The 20,258-nt window shown below is 39.3% G+C and overlaps 1 protein-coding gene and 1 long non-coding RNA gene across 2 annotated transcripts; one reads left to right on the top strand and one right to left on the bottom strand.

Moving 5' to 3' along the window:
* Positions 1-2,007: 2,007 nt before the first annotated feature.
* On the bottom strand, positions 2,008-5,869 carry LOC136707188 (uncharacterized). Its single transcript, XR_010804205.1, has 3 exons — positions 5,804-5,869; positions 4,820-5,577; positions 2,008-4,395 (listed from the first exon to the last, which is right to left on the bottom strand). It is a non-coding gene; the product is annotated as an uncharacterized lncRNA (long non-coding RNA).
* Positions 5,306-16,614, top strand: LOC136707187 (polyadenylate-binding protein-interacting protein 2B-like). The gene is made up of 4 exons (XM_066681125.1): positions 5,306-5,445; positions 14,172-14,332; positions 14,864-15,037; positions 15,909-16,614. Exons 1-4 carry the CDS (start codon positions 5,439-5,441, stop codon positions 15,963-15,965), a joined length of 399 nt encoding a protein of 132 aa, XP_066537222.1. The 5' UTR covers positions 5,306-5,438; the 3' UTR covers positions 15,966-16,614.
* Positions 16,615-20,258: the final 3,644 nt, after the last annotated feature.

Raw genomic sequence — 20,258 nt, 5'->3', positions numbered from 1 at the left:
GGAATAAATCAGCACAATTCATAAAGTCCTGTCTGTCTACACCACTGGAGTACAGCAAGAATTCTGTGGTGCAATTACACGCAAGCTTTCTTTCACAGTAGACTCTCCACAAACTCCTGTGTTTAATCTCAAAGGATTGTAATTCATCAGGGGTAAAATAGCATGTGGATCTTCTGGGAGACATTTCTGCAGGGGGGCTTTCCTGGTGTGCCCCTTACACAGTCAGTAATAAATCCATGAATAACACCCCCAAAAGACCAGTGAGGAAGACTAACAAACTTAAAAAGCGATTATTACTGGAGCTGGTTGAAAAGGGCACAGCCTCATTTTCTAGACTTTCTCCATTATTCACTGTAATTGAGGCTACAAGAAGATTTTCCCTTTGTTTACTACTGACACAAAAATCATTCCAGTGTGTGTCTCAATATCAGAAAATGCATTTTCAGTATGTAATTTGTAAAGTGAATGGCAAGGAAAAGAATGCAGAAGAAAGATCTCTGACCTGTGGTGTATCTACTTTGGGGAGATGGCATTTTGTTTGTGTGTGTGTGTGTGTGTGTGTATGTGTGTGTGTGTGTGTGTGTGTGTGTGTGTGAGTGTGTGTGTGTGTGTGTGTGTTGAGAGTCAAGTTCTTTGTACTTTTGCCATTTAAATAACACTTCAGAGAATTAACCAATCCCAGAATGTTGTTTTTACTGCATTTAACAAATGTCCCAACTTTTCAGTTTCAGAGTATTTCAAAATATAGTGTTTTTCAAAATGAAAATATATGTTGCATGGTAAAGGTGTTTGGGTAACAATTTTATACAGACAATGCTGTAACAACAACACTCTGACATGTACTGACATTATGTGATCCACATAAGTCCATTTAGGGTTCATTTTAGATGCTAGATGGTGTGATGTATCAGCTTTATTTAAGGCATTTAGAGTAGTTTGTATCTAAACAGATTACATTGATGGCCCTTTTCAAATGAAGAAGCATGGTTATTCCTCTCTGTGGCCAAAATGAATCAAAACAATTGCCCCGTCTTTGACTAATCTGCACCTATCTACAGAGATCCGGAGAGTCGTGTGTGCGCTGCGCCGCATAATGGCCACAAAGGGAAAAACATTCGGAGCTAATAGACACCTGAAGTCTGCCCTTCTGTACTGTGTGTCGTGACCAAATTAAAGTCTGGTTATAAGCTGATTTTAACCGATGAAAAAAAAAAGAATGGTGTTTTCAAAATGTGCATGTTCCAAACCTGCTACTGCTGCAGTACAAACAGTTGTTCTCCTCCGAATGACATTCAAATCATATAAATTGTGACGAAAAATGCAAGAGAAATACAGAACTAAACGCGTACTAATTCTGGCTCTGTCCCATATTTTAAGTACACGCTTGCAGTGTGAAAATATAATAAATACTATATAAATATTTATTTATTAAATAAATAATAAATAACACCAGTAGGTTGGGCTAATTGTTTGCTTTTTGAAACAGGTGTCGCTCAAATTAAAACAATTTAAAGAAATATGAGGCGGCGCTATATCGGAGGTGACGATGACAAACACCTAAGCAAAGCGCGCGAGGCTGAGATAAAGGACAGGAAGTTCAGTGTCAGTAGTGTGTGATTGTGTCATTTCGTCGATAGGTGGCGGTGCAGCTGCAGTGTAAGACGCAACTCTGCTCTGTTCTGAACCGGACACGAGTCATTTCCAGTCCGCGGAACTGAGTGAGAATCAGGACAATCCATTCAGAGAGAAAATATTACAAAGAATCCGATTCTGAACAGAGACGAGTTCGGCTCAGGGTCGTTTGAGTGATTCAAAGATTTTAATTATTTAATTATACATTTTTGTAATGATTATTATGTCTGCCTCGTGATTCACAGTTGTGCTTTAGTATAACAGCGCAGTGAAGTGGTACTCGTGGTCGTCATCAGAGCACAGCCTTTACGTTCAGCACAGAAACTTTGAAACTGTAACGGCAATCCTTAAAAAGATGCATGTAGGATGGTCTGGGTAGTACTACATTAAGGAGAATCAGTTATGAGAATTTAGAGTGTACCATATACAGGCGCTGGTCATAAAATTAGAATATCACGAAAAAGTTTATTTATTTCAGTAATTCCATTCAAAAAGTGAAACTCATATTATATAGTCATTCATTACACACACTATTCGCCTTTTTTGTATAAAACACACAAAACACCTCTTTCAATTGTCACTATGCCTCACTTTCTTTATATAAAACATACAACCTATGGCGTTCACTCATTTTAATCTATACATAGGCGTCTGTACTTATGTATTTTCTTCAGAAATGATTTACTTGTTCAGGAGAAAATTAGCCAGCTCTGGCTCTGTTGCTCTGTTCTGTTGTGTTGCTGCTTCTAAACTGCCTCCACCTTTCAAACACAAGGCCAATATTTCCTCTCATTTTACTCTGTTTCTGTTCATGGAGATTTTTAGAAGGTCAATGGAAAATATAACATTAACTTTGTTCACTTGATCATTTCATAGCTGCAAGTCACTATGTTTGTAGATCTGGCAACACTGTGGGTTTGGACTGTAAAGTGATTGGACAGTGGGCGGGATCACAGGAGCTCCGCTCTGAACTGGGCACTTCTTAAAGAGAATATACTGCTTCAGCAATGCTATGAGAGGTAGCAGTGTTTTAGCTTTGACTGTTTCCTTAATCTATGATCACACACTCTGGACATTTTATGACTAAGTACAGTAACTATCTTACAGATTGCTCCTTTAAAGTTTAGCTTAAAACATGGATTTAATGATTAGTTTTATAAAGGCAGCTAAATGTGCTACATTATTGTGTTTGGCAATAGGGACAATACTTGTTATTTAAGACTTATGATGATACATATCAGGGCGGCACGGTGCCGCAGCAGGTAGTGTCGCAGTCACACAGCTCCAGGGGCCTGGAGGTTGTGGGTTCGATTCCCGCTCCGGGTGACTGTCTGTGAGGAGTTGGTGTGTTCTCCCCGTGTCCGCGTGGGTTTCCTCTGGGTGCTCCGGTTTCCTCCCACAGTCCAAAAACACACGTTGCAGGTGGATTGGCAACTCGTAGGTGTGAGTGAATGTGTCTGTGTTGCCCTGTGAAGGACTGGCGTCCCCTCCAGGGTGTGTTCCCGCCTTGCGCCCGATGATTCCAGGTAGGCTCTGGACCCCCCGCGACCCTAAATTGGATAAGCAGTTACAGATAATGGATGGATGGATGATACATATCATGTGCTGTTAATGTTTTACATTTAAAAGGTTGTTTCAGTTTACTTCATGCAGTAGATCCTTTTTCTCTTTTCCTGGATATCAGATTGAATAAACAAGCTGAATAAAAATTAAACTATACTGACCTCTTTAATGAAATGTGTTGTTATTATGTTGTTAAAACAAAACTATAACAATCAAGGAGTGTTCAGGCTCCCAACATTTCCCCAAGATAGGTCTGTGTACCTTTCGTTAATTGGTTTTCCATTTCTAATCCTGCAATAGAAAAATGGAGAGTGACCCATTTCCCTATTTTGAACAATATAATTATCATTGATTTAAGGAAAACAGTTTTCTACAACATAATTGAACAAAATACAACAAAATATGAAAGATGAATATGAACAGATATAAATAATGAGGGTTTTTTTTTTCATTCCTGCTTGTGGCTAATTATGGGTTGGGGTGCAGATTTGGGCCAGAACCTGTTTTATCACTAATAGCCCATGTATTTTGAAACGAAGGAACTTCTGCTTTTAGATTAACGATGAACATACTTGACCCATTTCATGATTTAATAAAAAAATATGGTCAAGTACAGGGCAACATATTCTGAGATTTCTATACACATTGGGACATGGGTGTCTGGAGAGGTGTTCTAAGGATAATATAAGCAAGTTTGTGAAACTGCAGCAGAATGGTGATGTTTATGTGACACGTATATTTCTTATCTTCCTGTTAGGTAAGAAACAAAATATCAAATTATAGTGAACGAAAATCTAAATATATCTGATTCTCATATTCCCTGTATTTGTGTTTTGATGCATTGGAAGAAAAGAAAAATATATATAAAATTTACATTCTCTGATACTGTTGATAACATGGCACCAATAACACGGTGGCGCAGCAGGTAGTGTCGCAGTCCCACAGCTCCTGGGGCCTGGAGGTTGTGGGTTCGATTCCCGCTCCGGGTGACTGTGAGGAGTGTGGTGTGTTCTCCCTGTGGCTGCGTGGGTTTCCTCTGGGTGCTCCAAAAACACACGTTGGTAGGTGGATTGGTGACTCAAAAGTGTCATTGATTCCACGTAGGCTCTGGACCCACCGCGATGGATAAGCGGTTACAGATAATAAATGAATGAATGTTGATAACATTCCAAATAGGGAAATGGGTTGTACTCCGTTTGTCTATTGAAGGATTAGAAATGGAAAACCAATTAACAAACAAAACATCAGTCCCTCTTTATTTTTTATTTTACTTAACAATCACAGAATTTTCAGCTTGTATTAAAAACGTGACATCTCTGCTTTTTTGACACTTAAAACAAATCCAGGTAAACAGTGGGGTGAATAATTTTGACCAGGGATAAAGAATTCTGAATTTGGGTAATTATGAATTTTGGGCACACAATGGAAAAAATGTAATCTATATACTCAACATGTATGTCAATATCCTTATTATTAAATGTATTTATTTTAGTATTAAAATATAAAACAGGAATATGATCAGGGTATTCGTAGGCGCACTTTGTTTACACAATTTTAGTCTATACTCCTGGATCCCTGTGGAGTAAATAAGGGTTTAACTTGAATGGATTTAGTGGAGACAAACCTATCCCGCTTTGATCCAGGGGTGTAGGAAATCTGAATAAGAGACACCAGTGAACATAGGGCGGTCATTTCAGCTCCGTCTTGTTTATAAGTTTGTTGTGGTTGTCGCACTTTCAGTAGGAGCCGTTAGAGAGCATGCGCGGGAGGAGGAGCCGCGTAGGTGTTTGTTTAAGCGCAAGCCACGTGACACACTGCTCCATATGTGTTTAGTGAGCCGTTCGATTCCAGGAATTCAGGAGTCGACTCTAAATACGGTTCCAATGAATGGGAATTGGTCGAGTTCCTTCGTCATTTTCCTCTACTACAAATTTCTAAATATGGTACATACTAATAAAATATGAAAAATATTTCACGTCTATTAAGTACACAAATTCTAGTATTAGTGAACGTGGTATCAAGTCTAAAGCTTCTGAATCTACGCTCAATTTCAGAATGCAGAGAATCGACTCTATGGAACCGACTCTTAGCCCTACTATTTAGCTAACCGCACATAGCCTGCTCAACTCACTGCAAGTGAAGGAATTATCCCTTAGTGTGTTGTGCTGGAGTTTAACTACGGACTTTGTTTGTGAATTTTGGTGAATTCTGACGAATTTAAAAGGACAAGCAGAGAGTACACAATGCCAGGTATAACGTTTGAAATGTTTTTCTTCTTGTGTCAGGTCTCTTCAGTGGATTCAGTGCAGGTTCTCAGGGTTTGAGTTGACTTCAGTAACTCCGTTTGACTGCTGTCTCCTCGTTGCTTATTGTAACAAGGCGCTGAATGGAAGAAACAAAGAAAAGGCAAAGTGTTGCTGTCCTCGATGAGCCACTGCGTGTTCTGGACATTGTTAATGTACCGTTAAATTCAAAGAGATGTGTGCACGAAAGTAACGTATCTCAACTCTTGAGTTTTAGCTCAGCTCATAGCCAGCTATTAATTTGAACCCGCTACGCTGAGTGTCCTAGGCCGTTACTTGTGATGGTTATGGGCAAGCTGATTAACCTGTTTCCGTGAGGCTAAAATGTAATTCTTCTTCACCAGCTCCTTTGTAATGGCGCAGCAGTTGGGTTCAGGCACGTGAATTAACGTTACTCTCTGGTCGCACCTTTTTAAGGTGGAACGGAGTTTAGAAAAAGAAGCTGGAAAATAAGAATCCAACTTATTAAGCTGAACCGACCAATGAGGTCACCTTAATGAGGTCTTCTCCCTTGGACTCGATGTTTTTCAGCTTAAACTTTTTTATTGTAATGCACATCAATTACGTGATGTCCTTTTCGTGGTTTTTGACCATTTACGAGTCTATTACACCACTGACGGTTTAACCAACAAAGCTGTCTTGCATAACGACAACAGTGGCCTTCATAGGAGAGTAAAACATAAGGCAGCTTGCTCTTTGTTTTAGTGAGACATGTTGTGGTCAGGTGGAGTAAGAGCGTGGTTTGTTTTTCTTCACTGCGCCATGTTTACATGCAGCGACTGTGGTGTTGATTACGAGCTTAAAAACGCATGTTTGGTACATTTTAGGGCAAGAGTGAGGAGGTCTCTTATCTTCTCCGGAGCTACAGCTCGTCCTTTTCCCACTCGGCCTCTGTTGTCCCGTCGTGCTTTTTATGTTTTGGGGTTTTTTTCTTTTTCTTTTTCAGACGGCCTTCGTTCTCATTGTCCAGTGCTTTTCATCCCCTCATTCAGGTTTGCTGGCAGCCTTCTCCAAGATGGAGAAGTGTAATTTCCTTTGTTGCATAAGCTGAGTTGGACGAGAGCAACATAATTTAGATTTATACTTTTTCAGATTTCTAGATTTTGTTAATTAAGGTTATGGCTGTAGATGAAGAGTTGGGTGTCTTGCTTGAGGGTTCTCCATTGGTGATGTGTGATTTGCCTGATTGAGCAGAGAATCAAGCCCCAATCTTCTGCATGCATGCTAGTGCTACACACTTTTAACCAAGGAGTGCTTGGAAGTCGACCCAGTGGTAGTGTCCCTGCTTTGGAAAGCCTTCTGCAAGTCTATGGAATCTAAGGAAACCTCCCCTTACCTCAGTTCCCACAGTTACTAGCTTCTTTATAAACACTATTTTATAAATGCATTTCTCATGGATTCTTAAACTCTTAATGTGAGCCCTTGCTCATATTCTTTGTTTTGGTGCATCTCAGGATGAGGTTAAATGGGATGTTTCACTTATTTATGTTTAATTATTTTTGGGGAATTATCTTTGGAATTCCCCTTAACTGCGATGTGATTCCAAGTTGGCCAAGTCATAAACCTATAGTTGCTTTTTTAAATTACAGGTCATGCTCACATAAAAACGAAATTACTTGGAACAACAGGTAGGAGGCTTTAGTGCCTCCCTCTGTGGCTCAGCAACACAATGCAACAATAAAGCAGTCCTTTTTCAGACATTACACCAATTAGATGTATTTATTAGCTAGTATGTTTCTAGGGACCCAATACATGGTGTGGAAAGCATTAATTAGAAATGTCATTATTTGATACAAATTAATAGTTTAATGAAAAAGTCAACATGCTGTTGTCTGTAAACCTTTAGTTACCATTTGCTCCCTGGTGAAAGGTAAGATGCCTGTATGACCACTTGATTTCCATTACACCAGTCCTCTTCCTGCGTAGCTGTCACCCATTGATGGTTCTGGACAGGCACAGACCAAGCAAGATTCTTGGCAGGGACAAGCAGATTGTTAATAGGCAAAAGTTCTTTTGGCAGATGCTGTGCTACAACTGACAGACTGACCGCAGACTGAGTGTGTGTCATGACCTTCTTGGGTAATGCACAAGGTGTTATTTAGTTGTGAAACTCATACATTTTTTCTCCTACGGTGCCCTCTACCAACTGTAAACTAAAAAATGAAGGATTTGAGGTTGTAAAGTAAACATGAGTTATTGGTTTCTGAATATCAGCCAAACAATGTATAGTTACCTGGCAGTGTACTAATTTCCTTGATGTGCACAGAAATATAGGGGTGTTGATTTCTGCTGATACTTGCAAGCTCTGTATTACATGTTTAAGGGCAGAATGGCATGGATTTGACAAATCTTAAGAACAGTTTCATAATGGATATTGTTGGATGGTGTTCACAAACAATATGCAGTATAAAAATCAGGGGTGAATGGCATATTCCTGTTGCTACAGTTGTCCTGTTTGGAAACACAAATGTGTTTAATAATAAACTAAATGTTTTGTACAGCACTGGGTTAATAATGAGACACCAGTTTTACAGCAATCAAAGAATTTGTATTGTATTCATTTATGTAATTATTATTGTTAAGCCCTGTTTATTCTTTGGTAAAAGTAGTAGTGATTTTCTTTGATATACAACTTACAAATTGCTTATGTTGTGTTGTGCTGTTACAAACACGTAATGATGTAATCCCATCCCAGTATCATACATTTTATCTTAGGCAGATTTGATGACGATCATGGTCTCTGTGAATGTCACACACAAAAAAAATGTTGTCTGACTCAAGCCTCGAAGGAGCACCGGAAAAGCGATTAACTTGGGCTCACATGGCTTAAACCTGAGATGTGGAACTAGGTCGTCTTCACACATCTGATCTGCCTTAAAGCAGTTGCCAATCTACAGACGGTGTTCATCAGAAGCTTAATTGTGCACTTCCTGTGGACACTGCTTGAAAACAATGAATTGCATGTTAAGGCATGTCAGTTATAAACAAAAATCATGGCTAATTTGAACTGTGGCTAATTATGAATCATTCAAATTTTGACTCTAGGCTGTGCTTGTGAGTCTGAGTGTGAAGTGAATTTTTTTTATTATTATTTAGCTGACATTTAGGGTTTAAAGCATATGCAAATTAAATTTCAATATGCATCTAAAATGGTACAACTATTTCAAACAATTTTTTTTATTTGTCTTCACTGTCTGTGGAGTTTGGTGTGTTCTCCCTGTGTCTGTGTGGGTTTCCTCTGGGTACTCAGGTTTCCTCCTACAGTCCAAAAACACACGTTTGTATGTGAATTGGTTACTCAAAAGTGTCCATAGGTAAATTGATATGTGAGGAGTGTTGCCCTGCCAAGGACTTGCTCCTCCTCCAGGGTGTGTTCTTGCCTTGTGCCCAGTGATTCTGGGTAGGCTCAGGACCCACTGCAACCCTGAACTGACGAATGAATAAATTTAATGAATGGAAACCATTTGATGATAAGACTGGCTTTAATAAGAGCATCTAAGAGGCTGAGTCTTTTTGAAGTAAACATAGAGAGAGCTTCACCATTCTGTGATGGACTTTAACAGTGCAACAAACCAAGGATGTTGTTTATGAATTTTGTTTCATTATCTACACTACTACATAATGTCACTTAAAGTTTAAAAGAGTCTGGATAAGTTTCTATATGCATGGGGAAAACCCCAGAACTAATATTGTTTGGCTGTGATCTTTGGGCTTTTGTGTCATACTGCATTAGTGGAAATTATTGCATATGGACTCACTAACCAGAACCTGTGAACAGGATTTAAACAGCACCGTTCAAAAGCAAGTGTCTGTGTTCACTCTCTGTGAAGGCACTATTTTAAATGATGTTTGATATATACAGTTTTTGGAGCAACATTTCGCCATCCAGACAGATTTTGACTTTCTGACTTCAGAGGCTGTTCATGTGAGGGTGTCAACTCGTTTTTGTGGTACCACTCAAATGCAGCATTATAACAGCATGAAACCTTAGTAAGAGTCCATATGCTAAACAAGTCCAGACCTGTCACCCACTGAAAACAACTGGTGCATTATGGAATGATTAACACCATACTGGAGACCCATTATTGTTGAGCAACAAACTCAAGAAACAAATTTTCTTAAAAAAATATATATATATATATATAAATAACAGCGATTGGTCTCCTCAGTTCCCAGACATTTTATTTTGTAACCTGTTCCTGGCATCAAATTCAAAATTGGCAAATATATTTCTAAACCTTTTTCAGATTCAACATTTTAAATGTCTCTGACATTTTCAATTAAATATAGGGCATCGATGATTTTTAACATTTGCATTTTACATTTGTACATTTCGCACAGTGTCTACAAAGTTGGAAGTGGAATGAGCAGCAGTAGGTGAAAATTCTTAGTTCGTGTTGGTAATTTTAGATATTGTTTTAGTAGTCACTTTGTTTTCTGTGTTGATTACTACAATATACTTTAAATCACTGAAACCTTGACTAACGACTATTTTATACTTAAATGACAGCGACAGCTTTATAAGGAATTAGAAATAAGAGGAACAAATAGGAATTTTTTGCATTTAAATTTTAACTGTTTAATCAAATGTCAGAGCAGTGAGCCGCATTGGGGAGGATCTAGGCACTGCACTGAAATGTTTGGCATTATATTTGAAAGCTGTTCTCATAGTTGTTTGAAGCAGTTTTAGTTGTAGAACTGTAATCTGCCCCTATATGACATATATTTATTAAAGGACATAAAAGTCTCTGATCGATCCTGTCAGAGTTAAGCAGCAAAGCCAACATTCTCAGGAAAAAAAGGTACGCTAGAGGTATGTTTTTGGTCACCGAATGTACAAACTGTGTAACTGTACCTTTTAAAGGTACAAAAGTGGTTTTCTGTTATGTTCCCTAAAGGTACATTACAAATATTCACCCCTCCTTCTGGAGAAGGTGATGTAATCTTTCTTAATAGAAATGGGCTGTACAAAATCAACACAACTTGAAAAACAACAATTCCCTAATTAAAGGTATGAATATGTACTTTTGATGGTACCACCACAGTGACAGTTTTTACAACAGTGTACCAGACACTCTATATAGAGACACTTTAAGTTTTAAGTACCATTTCAGTAAATTATACCCATCCACCATAGCAACATTCAAAGGATTATTTTTGCTCTGTTCATTTTATTGTTGAGCAGTTTAGTGGGGTTTTTTTTATATATATTTTATTTACCTCCCCATCCCTCTGACATAATTCTGCTATTGAGCCACTGAGCAAGTCTTGTCTGTGTTTGTCAGCTTAGATCCCCCTCAGGACACTGGCACGGTGCTTCAAATTGATTTCAGATAAGTTTTTGCTTTTAGCATCATGATGAATACCGCTCTGTTTTGAAAGGGGATCAGATCCTAGAGCAACTTGCTTTGAGATGTGTATTTGGTCTAAGATGCATGTGGTGCTTCCATACTGATGCTGTGACACGGCCCAGTGTGTTGAAATGGAGAAACTGTTTTCTGATATGCTACTCCAAGCTATCACTTGTTAGAACACACACACACTCAATATTTATTTTATACTTCAGTTAGAACATGCTTTTATTCAGTGTCTCTAAGCCAGAAAGTGGTGGGTGGTATTCTCTGAAATTGTTAGGGAACTATACAGATCTTAGTTGCTTTCATAACGTGAAATCTTATGCAGAGAATCATGATTTATGAATGATTTTGTTTTTGTTTTTTTGACCATCATAGTTCAGTGATTGAGGCTTGTACAGTAAATATGCTTCGGTATTAAACATGGGATATTTTTTCCTAATATTCCTCTCTTGTTTTTTGAGCACTTTTTTTTTGACGACTTTTTGTTCAGTGTTGTCTTGATTATAGATAAAACACAGCACGTCCAAACAACAGATGCTGTTTTGCTTTGTTACCAGCTTCTCAAGTCGCTTGGTAACACTAACCTATTATTTTTAGTCCCTATTGTAATATGAAATGACCATAATTAAATTTAATAAAACACTTTTACAAAATGTTCACTTTTGTTTAAGTTCATTACTGTTGTTTGTAATGGGCCTGAACTAAGGATGAATGTTTATATCATTGCTGCCAACATTTAATTTTCTAAAACATTTGAAAACAGCAGCTGTCTTTAATGTGAATATGTTGGGGATTTTATTTTTAATTATTTATTTATTTTTTATTTTTTTCTTCCCTCTCTCTTATGCTGTTCTTTGGACAGTGACAGTAGGTTGTGTCTGGTGCATGGAAGTTATCTAAGCAAGGTTAATTATTGATTATTCCAAGGCAAAGGTAATGATGCTGCTAATGCCTCAGTGGTGTGCAGCTTGCTAGCTGCATATAATGGGGACCACTCTAGATTTTAAGATTTAATATTATTATTATTATTTCTATTTTTTTTTCACCAAACGATTATTAGCTTGTCTGTTTTGTATGGGATAGAAAACTGAAATTACTTCAATTTTCTGAGTGTTGTGCACGGGCCAGACTTGGCAAGTGGTAGGACGGTGTCCTATAGAGACATGGGAATTGTAAGAATTCCTTGTTTGTGTTGTTGATGGTACAGTCTGCCCTGCTTTATTTAATCTGTCTGGCTGCTTATGCAACAAGCGCTACTCACCACTCCTGATGTCATGACACACATAAAACTGTGTGTGTTTCTCTTTTCCTAATCAGATCCCATGTGGCTCATTTTCTCTCATTACTCACATTCATTGTTGTGCTTTATGGCTACAGTGATCTAAATACTATCAGTTAAAGTAGAGCTGCATGATGCTTAATTAAATGAAAGTCATATTTCTGGGGCAGAATTCAGATTGTGATTGCAATTATTGATTCACAGCACGGGGACAATATTCAGGGCACACTGAGGTGAAAACCTAAAGTTAACGAACAAAAACAGTTTATATGTAAACTCTGGTTTAGCTTCAGCTGTAATCAGATGATGTCCATGGACACTTCCTTCCCTCTAACTACATACACTATGTTGCACAAATTATTACCCATCCACATCATTGAATTCAGTTCCAATCCCTTCCATAGCCACAGGTGTGTGTATAAAAAAATCAAACACCTAGGCATGCAGACTGCTTCTACAAACATTTGTGAAAAAAATGCGTCTCTCGGGAGCTCAGTGAATTGCCGTGTGGTACTGTGATAGCCACCTGTGCAAAGTCTAGTTGTGACATTTTCATCAGTCAACCGAGTGGAAATAACTGAGAATGACAAACTCAAAGTGCCCACAAAGTGATAGGCCACATAAGATGACCGAGCAGGGTCAGCGGATACTGAGGTGTGTAGTTGGCAGAGGTCGCCAACTGTCTGCAGCTTCAGTGGCTTTAGAGGTCCAGACCTCATGTGGCCTTCAGATTAGCTCAAAAACAATTTGTAGAGAGCTTTATGGAATGGGCTTCCATGGCATCTGCATCCAGGCCTTATTTCACCAAGTGCAGATGCAGCCACTGCACACTGAGCTGTGGAGACGTGTTCTCTGGAGTGATGATTCACACTTCTCCGTCTAGCAATCCGATGGATGAGTCTGGGTTTGGTGGTTGTCAGGAGAACCGTACTTATCTGGCTGCATTGTGCCAAGTGTAAAGTTTGGTGGGGTTATATTGCAGGGAAAGGAACGCTTTGTTTCAGCACACCAAGAGGTTTTGGAAATTTCAAGGGGATGGTCCCTTCTTGTTCCATCATGACTGCGCATCAGTGCTTAAAACAAGGTCCATAAAGACATGGACGAGGGAGTTTGTGCGGGTCAGTTAAGTCCTTTCACACCAGAATCCTGACCTCAACCCAATAGAACACCTTTGGGATGAATTAGAGTGGAGACTGTGAGCCAGGCCTTCCCTTCCAACATCTTTATCTGACCTCACAAATGCATTTCTGCAGGGATGGTAAAAAATTTCCCATAAACATGCTCCTAAACTTTGTGGAAAGCCTTCCCAGAAGAGTTGAAAAGGGTGAGCCAACATCATATTTAAACCCCATGTGTTAAGAATGGCATGTTACTCAATTTCATATGCGTGTGAAAGCAGGCAAATGAATACTTTTGGCAATGTAGTGTAGGATGCACATGATTTCTACTAGCTTGTCTAATGTAGTGGTCACTTCTTGAATGTCTCTGCACAGGGATTATTTCTGCCCATTTTCCTATTTTGGAAGTGTCTTTACTGACTTTATTAGGCCAAGATTGCTTCAGTGTTTGCTGGTGATCCATTTATTTATTTAAATAAGGGAGTAGGGCACTCAGGTTTATGCACTTGATTTATTCACAGCTGTGAAGCACTTGTCTTTTAACGGCGTGTAGGTGATTTTTATTTTGAACCTATGTGATGCCCTGCTTTGTTAGTGCTGATGTTAAGAAAACAGCAACACACTCCTGCTGTAAATTCCACATCTTGATTCTTGTACACAAACTGTACGCTACACACAACTACAGTATCCAGTTATTTATGATTTCTGGAAATGAGGTTATAACTGTAAAATAGTCCTCAATAACCCTAATGGATATACATGTTAAATCTGATATCCAATTTGCAGCAAAATAGAAGCCAACTAGTCTGCACACATTTTTATGATTTTTTTTTTAATGATATCTGGCTTTGATTACCAGCTTATTCAACCCAGTTTTCTGTTTTATTGCGGTTTGTAATTTTGGTCTTCTCTTTCTTAGAGCCAGCAGACATGAGTGGGCCGGATGTAGCAAAGACGCCGGGGGGCGGGCCTCCAGCGAAAGAGGGAAAAGACTCAGTAATCAATGGCCATGCAGAAGGAGAAGCTAACCCATTCGCAGAGTATATGTGGATGGAGAATGAAGAAGAGTATAACAGACAGGTTTGTGTGCATTTAAAAGACAACACTAGACCTTTACTGTCTTAAGACACTTAAGGCTTTATTTCCCATTAAATTGTTTACTTAAGTTTATTACCTCCTGTAGGGATCCAGTCAATTCACACACCTCTGCTATCTGTAGCGTAGTAATAAGTGCTCTCAATATGAACGCGTTAAGATTAACGTTAAGGTTCTCAGTTTAAACTTGTGTCTAATGCTGAAGATCTTCCTGAAACGTTTACTCAGCAAATCAAGATTCTAACTCAAACGCCATCAAAACTATTCTGAGCAGAAAATGGTAAAATGGTTCCTCTAGCCAGTTTGTCAGGTATATCACACTACACATTTATCTTCCTAATACCAAAAAAATAAATTATACACCCACACACACACATAATTAGCTGTTTGCTAATGAGCAGTGGCTTGTCTGCAGTATCGTGGCTTATATATGTGCTCAGATATGAAAAACATGCACTCTTGCTAATTTATAATTCATTCTTTCTCTTGTCTTGTACATTCATTTTTGTCTTTCAGGTAGAAGAGGAGTTGTTGGAGCAAGAATTCCTAGAGCGCTGTTTCCAGGAAATGTTGGACGAGGAGGACCAAGATTGGTTCATTCCAGCAAGGGACCTCCCCCCAGGAGTAGGGCAGCTTCAGCAGCAGCTCAATGGCCTCTCAGTCAATGACAACAACACAGAGGACATTGTGGTAAGGTTGAGAAATGTAGAAACTCTTCTTATGAAGGGCTCTGGAGCCCTTATGTAAACCACATGAAAATAGATAGCCATTCAGCATCGGTAGTTATTACTGAGACACTAAGAAAAATGATATAATGTATTATTTAATAACATTGGTTCCTCCCAAGGTTTTCCTTGCCACTGTTGCTCTCCTGGGGCTTTTTAACATTTCATGTTAAAACTTCTGTCTTTACTGGAATTCTGTGAAGCTGCTTTGTTGTAAAAACCTCTATACACATTTTATTACACACACCCTGTGCTGCACTAATTGGCGCCCCTATAGAAACTGTTCATGTGCAACCAGCAGTAAACCTTTGATTAAAAATATAAATAAACTAATCTTAAAAGATAAAATTTAAAAAGTAGAGAAAAGCTTGTCCTATGGCAAACTTTAAGAAAAAGAATTTGATTTGCTTTGACTAACTACAAATTTGAATTAACTTTAAATACAAAAAGTGAATTTATGAGTTATTAATATTGTTATCGGCTGCTAATTTTCGTGTCGACCCATAAAACCCATAATCGGTGCATCCCTAGCTGCAAGTGTACACAGTCATTTTCAGTTGAAATATTGAAGGATCCTGCAGTAGGTTTCATTACAAATGAGTCCAGAAAGTAGCAGCGTATCTAAAAGCTAAAAACGTTGTCCTGTTGCCAAAAATCACAAATTGTTGTATTTTTGAGGAATATGTTTTGACGTGGAGAGTGTGGTTGCAGACTAATTTCATAGGCTTGCATTTACTTATCTCCAAACTCCATTTAAATTGACTCAAAGCCAAATATCCATTTGAAATGAGCTGTATTCTGACATGAAGTTCTTTCTCTGTCTCTCCTCTTCCCAGCGCAAGAGCAGCTTAAACCCTGAGGCCAAGGAATTTGTCCCAGGAGTGAAATACTAGGGATCAGCCTCACCCTCTGGAGTTGCCCTCTCACAAACGGATACACAAACGCACACATACAAAGACTTTTTTGGCTGTAGCAGCCATGTGTACACCCAGACATACACACACAGCTGTGAAGGGCTGGAAATACAGAGGAGGGTGAGGTTTTTCTGAGGGGGGAGGGATGTGGGCTCGTCTAAGCTTTTTATTTACATTCAATACATATAAAACAAGGGCAGGGAGTTTAGACCCAGCCTCTAGGAGGCACTGTGGCAGTCTAACGTCATTCTCAGTACAAAGGTATTTTATTTTCTTCTATAAGACGAAAGGACCGATCACATCAGCTCTCATTTAGAAGTTTGTGCCTCATCAGGTATATACTTTCCTTGCCTGAATTTTTATTTTATTTTTTTTCCTCCCCCCCCCTCCCCTCCCTTTTTTATTTTTATTTTTTTCATTTGTTTTCTTCCAATGGGAGTTTTGTGTCTGCCCTGTAATTGAGGATGAAGAGGTAAAAAGAGCTGGGGGGGTGGGGGGTGTTTGTGTAAAAAGGAAAGGAAAGGATGTTGAGGAGTTCACATGAAACCTTTATTTGACTTTTTGAGTAGAATGTCTTTCATGTGAGAATGGAATTCATTTCAAAAAGGAAGAAAAAAAGTAAATAAAGTTTAAAAAATATTGTTACCCATTTGAGTCTGATCTTGTATGTTATGGTTTGCGTGCACCACCAATGGTACAGTGCCAGCTTGGTATGTATTTGAAATGTATAGCTTAAGTTGATCATGCACAAATATTGCAGTTTTGTTTTTTCCTAATTATGTGGAATAATAATTAGAACTCATCGTTTTAATACAGCATGTGACTGACCATCGCATCTTTATGTAAAGTATCTTTTTGGAAAGTATGTCTCGACATCACTGTTGTATTTTTGGGAATGCCACCAAGGATGCCATACTTTAACCTAGGTCCTGACAATTTGCAGCTTAAAATCAGGAATATTTCATGCTGTGGCACTCATTTTCACCCCCTTCCAGAATCCAGAGTTTGAGACTCCAGCTGTAAATTGTTCTTTGTTTTGATTTTTAAGTTTTTTTTTAAATGGGAACCGTGGTCATCCAGACTTGCTGCTGTGATAAATTGTTCTTGACAGTACTTAATTGGTAAAGTGACTTCATGGCCAGAGGGGTAACCAGCTATTTTAATTAGAAGGATCCATCACAACTTGTAAGGCTTCTAATGCTGAAAAGACCAAACAAGGACACGTGCTGGATCTGGTCCCAGTGCAGCTGATTTAGCTAGATGCAATACTTTAGATGTATGTATGTATGTAATTGCTTACATGGCTAGAACACATTTTATAGTAGTGCCACATTAATAACGCAGTTCACTTTAAAACTGTTTCCTACTTCACAAGGTGTACTGTAGTAGTGTTAAAACAGGTCCAGTGCTGTATCTGATGAGTTGTTAGTATTTACATGTCTGCAGCTGCAAATCTGTTGAGGGGAATGTTGTAGTGAGAAACAATTATTCACGAGTAAAAACCTACACAGGGCGGCACGGTGGTGCAGCAGGTAGTGTCGCAGTCACACAGCTCCAGGGACCTGGAGGTTGTGGGTTCGATTCCCGCTCCGGGTGACTGTGAGGAGTGTGGTGGGCTCAGTGTCCACGTGGGTTTCCTCCGGGTGCTCCGGTTTCCTCCCACAGTCCCAACGTGTGTATTTGTAGGTGGATTGGCAACTCAAGTGTCTGTAGGTGTGAGTGTGTTTGTGTGTCTGTGTTGCCTCCTCCAGGGTGTATTCCTGCCTTGCGCCCAATGATCCCAGGGAGGCTCTGGACCCACCGCGACCCTGAACTGGATAGGCGCTTACAGATAATGAATGAATGAAAAACCTACACAACTTTTTGATGAACAATTCCTTAAAGGGGGCGGCACGGTGGCGCAGCAGGTAGTGTCGCAGTCACACAGCTCCAGGGGCCTGGAGGTTGTGGGTTCGATTCCCGCTCCGGGTGACTGTCTGTGAGGAGTTAGTGTGTTCTCCCCGTGTCCGCGTGGGTTTCCTCCGGGTGCTCCGGTTTCCTCCCACAGTCCAAAAACACACGTTGCAGGTGGATTGGCGACTCGAAAGTGTCCGTAGGTGTGAGTGAATGTGTGTGTGTCTGTGTTGCCCTGTGAAGGACTGGCGTCCCCTCCAGGGTGTATTCCCGCCTTGCGCCCGATGATTCCAGGTAGGCTCTGGACCCCCCGCGACCCTAAATTGGATAAGCGGTTACAGATAATGGATGGATGGATGGATTCCTTAAAGGTATTATCAAACGTACTGAACCTTCAAGACAGTGAGAAATGACTGTTCTACAGTCTACACAAAACATTCAAGACTGATTATAAATTGATACTTTTTTTTATATGATGCTTTTAATATATTATTAATCAAATATTTATACAATCTTCATACTCCAATATACGTAGTAGTGAATAGGCCAAGACATTTGTGTCCTGTGTTGTTAGTGCTAGTTACAAATATAAATGTAGTTAAATGAGTGAGAAGGACCATCGGCGCCGTTCCAACAGCAGACCAAGAATTCTGAATACCAACCAGTGGTGTATGACATAGCAAGTGATGCATCATGATCATGGCAGGAGACGTTCCAGCCTCCAGCAGTGACTGAGGAAAGGAGAGAACAGATTCCACAGTGCAAGAAATCGTTTCCTCCAATGTGAACAAGTCCACGTTTACTCCCAATAAGTTTACCAAATCATACAGACCACTTCTAGGTGAAGACTCCAGTGACCCGCATTTGGTGTGAGAGAGTATCGACGATCATACTGGATGTGCCTGGCAGATGATCTGAGACAGCACCAACAGTGTAAGGGACCTCATCCCATGAATGTGATTGGTGTTGTACATCATAGAAAACCAGAATGTGGCGATATGAACTTTCTCAAGCTGAGAGCAGGGTGACAGCCACATTCTGGTTTTCTAGTGTACAACATAAATCATATTGCCCTGCACCCACCATTGGCATAAACCTCACTCCGCCCCATAGTGCAGTTCTCTGTGTTTACCAGTTTAAATATGTTTGCCGTTGTGTAATCATAATGATTTTATTACCTTCCTGCCAGTGGCAGCTAATGAAAAATATTCTAGGTGGAGCTGTTTGTACCACATTGTCAGTTTCAGCACCCATGCTAACCTTTTTAACTCAAGCTATCAATAAAGTACTCCTGTATGATTCTTCCAAATACAAAAACACATGTCCTTAGGTGGACCGTCTGGTGTGATAAGTAGACCAGTCCAGATTTCCACCCATCAGAACTGGTAAAGGGAGGTATTAAGTCAAGTTGCCTCTGAACTACCACCTTGCTTCATTCCAACCCTATTCTAAAACCAGATCCAGGACATGAAGGTCTGCAGTCGGACAAACATGGTTCAATTTGCTCAAGTCGAGAATTTCAGAAATATTAACTCCTCTACAGTACACTCCCTAAATAGTGCACTATCTATTCCACTACTACCACTAAATTGTGTACTTTATAGGGTTGAAGATGAGTGGTTGGATGCATAATTGAAGAGCGACACAGATGGCAACGCAAGAGTATAAACTTTGACAGTGGCATTGAACACCTAGTAAAACAACAACATAGTTTTTACTCATTTAGGAACACTAGGTAAGATATGGGTATTTTTTTTTTTGCTCCTGGGTCTCCCCCTAGTGCAGTTAACTTTTACAGCACTGTACTGAAATTGGTAGGGAGGAGAAGGAAAGGGGTGGTTTCCTACCCTCCTCCAAAAGGTACATAGTGCAGTGTCTGCAGTTGAGATGGGAGTAATAACGACAGAGGCTCTGTTCTCCATATTATATGAAGTGAAGTATAACAATGATTTTGAAGCTTTAATTTTAAGGTAAAAAATGACATAGTTCATTTAAGCTCTCTGTTTTGTCTACATAGTTGCAGAACATAGTTTGAACTTTTTCTGCAATTCTGAGACATCTGTTTTTTTTAAACAGGCTACAGGTTTTTTTGTTTTGTTTGTTGTTACTTTTTTGACTGATACTACTTTTTGTCTTTTGGACTTGTTAATCTCTCCGTACTGTACTGATTTGGGGGTTTTGGAATATTTCTTTTGGTTTTGACCTCGCTTCACCTACTTTTTAATAAATCTTCAACCTACTCTCACCATCGGTGAGTGATTTGTGACATCTACAGATCCGTAACCCATTTATGTGAATGAATCGTAGTTAATAATGACTCAAAAACAGCCAAATACTAAATGGTACAAATCATTTTGTTAATTCATGTCGGTTCTAAGA

The sequence above is a fragment of the Hoplias malabaricus genome, chromosome 9, assembly GCF_029633855.1.
Source record: "Hoplias malabaricus isolate fHopMal1 chromosome 9, fHopMal1.hap1, whole genome shotgun sequence".
NCBI classification, from domain to species: Eukaryota; Metazoa; Chordata; class Actinopteri; order Characiformes; family Erythrinidae; genus Hoplias; species Hoplias malabaricus.
The sequence above is the reverse complement of the archived record's forward strand: the minus strand, read 5'-3'. Positions and strand labels throughout refer to the sequence as shown.

What these genes read in the sequence shown, in the direction of transcription:
- LOC136707187 (XM_066681125.1), top strand. An exon ending in AAGAAGAGTATAACAGACAG is followed by an intron (nt 14,333 to 14,863) that starts GTTTGTGTGCAT and finishes TTTGTCTTTCAG; the next exon opens with GTAGAAGAGGAGTTGTTGGA. An exon ending in ACAACACAGAGGACATTGTG is followed by an intron (nt 15,038 to 15,908) that starts GTAAGGTTGAGA and finishes TCCTCTTCCCAG; the next exon opens with CGCAAGAGCAGCTTAAACCC.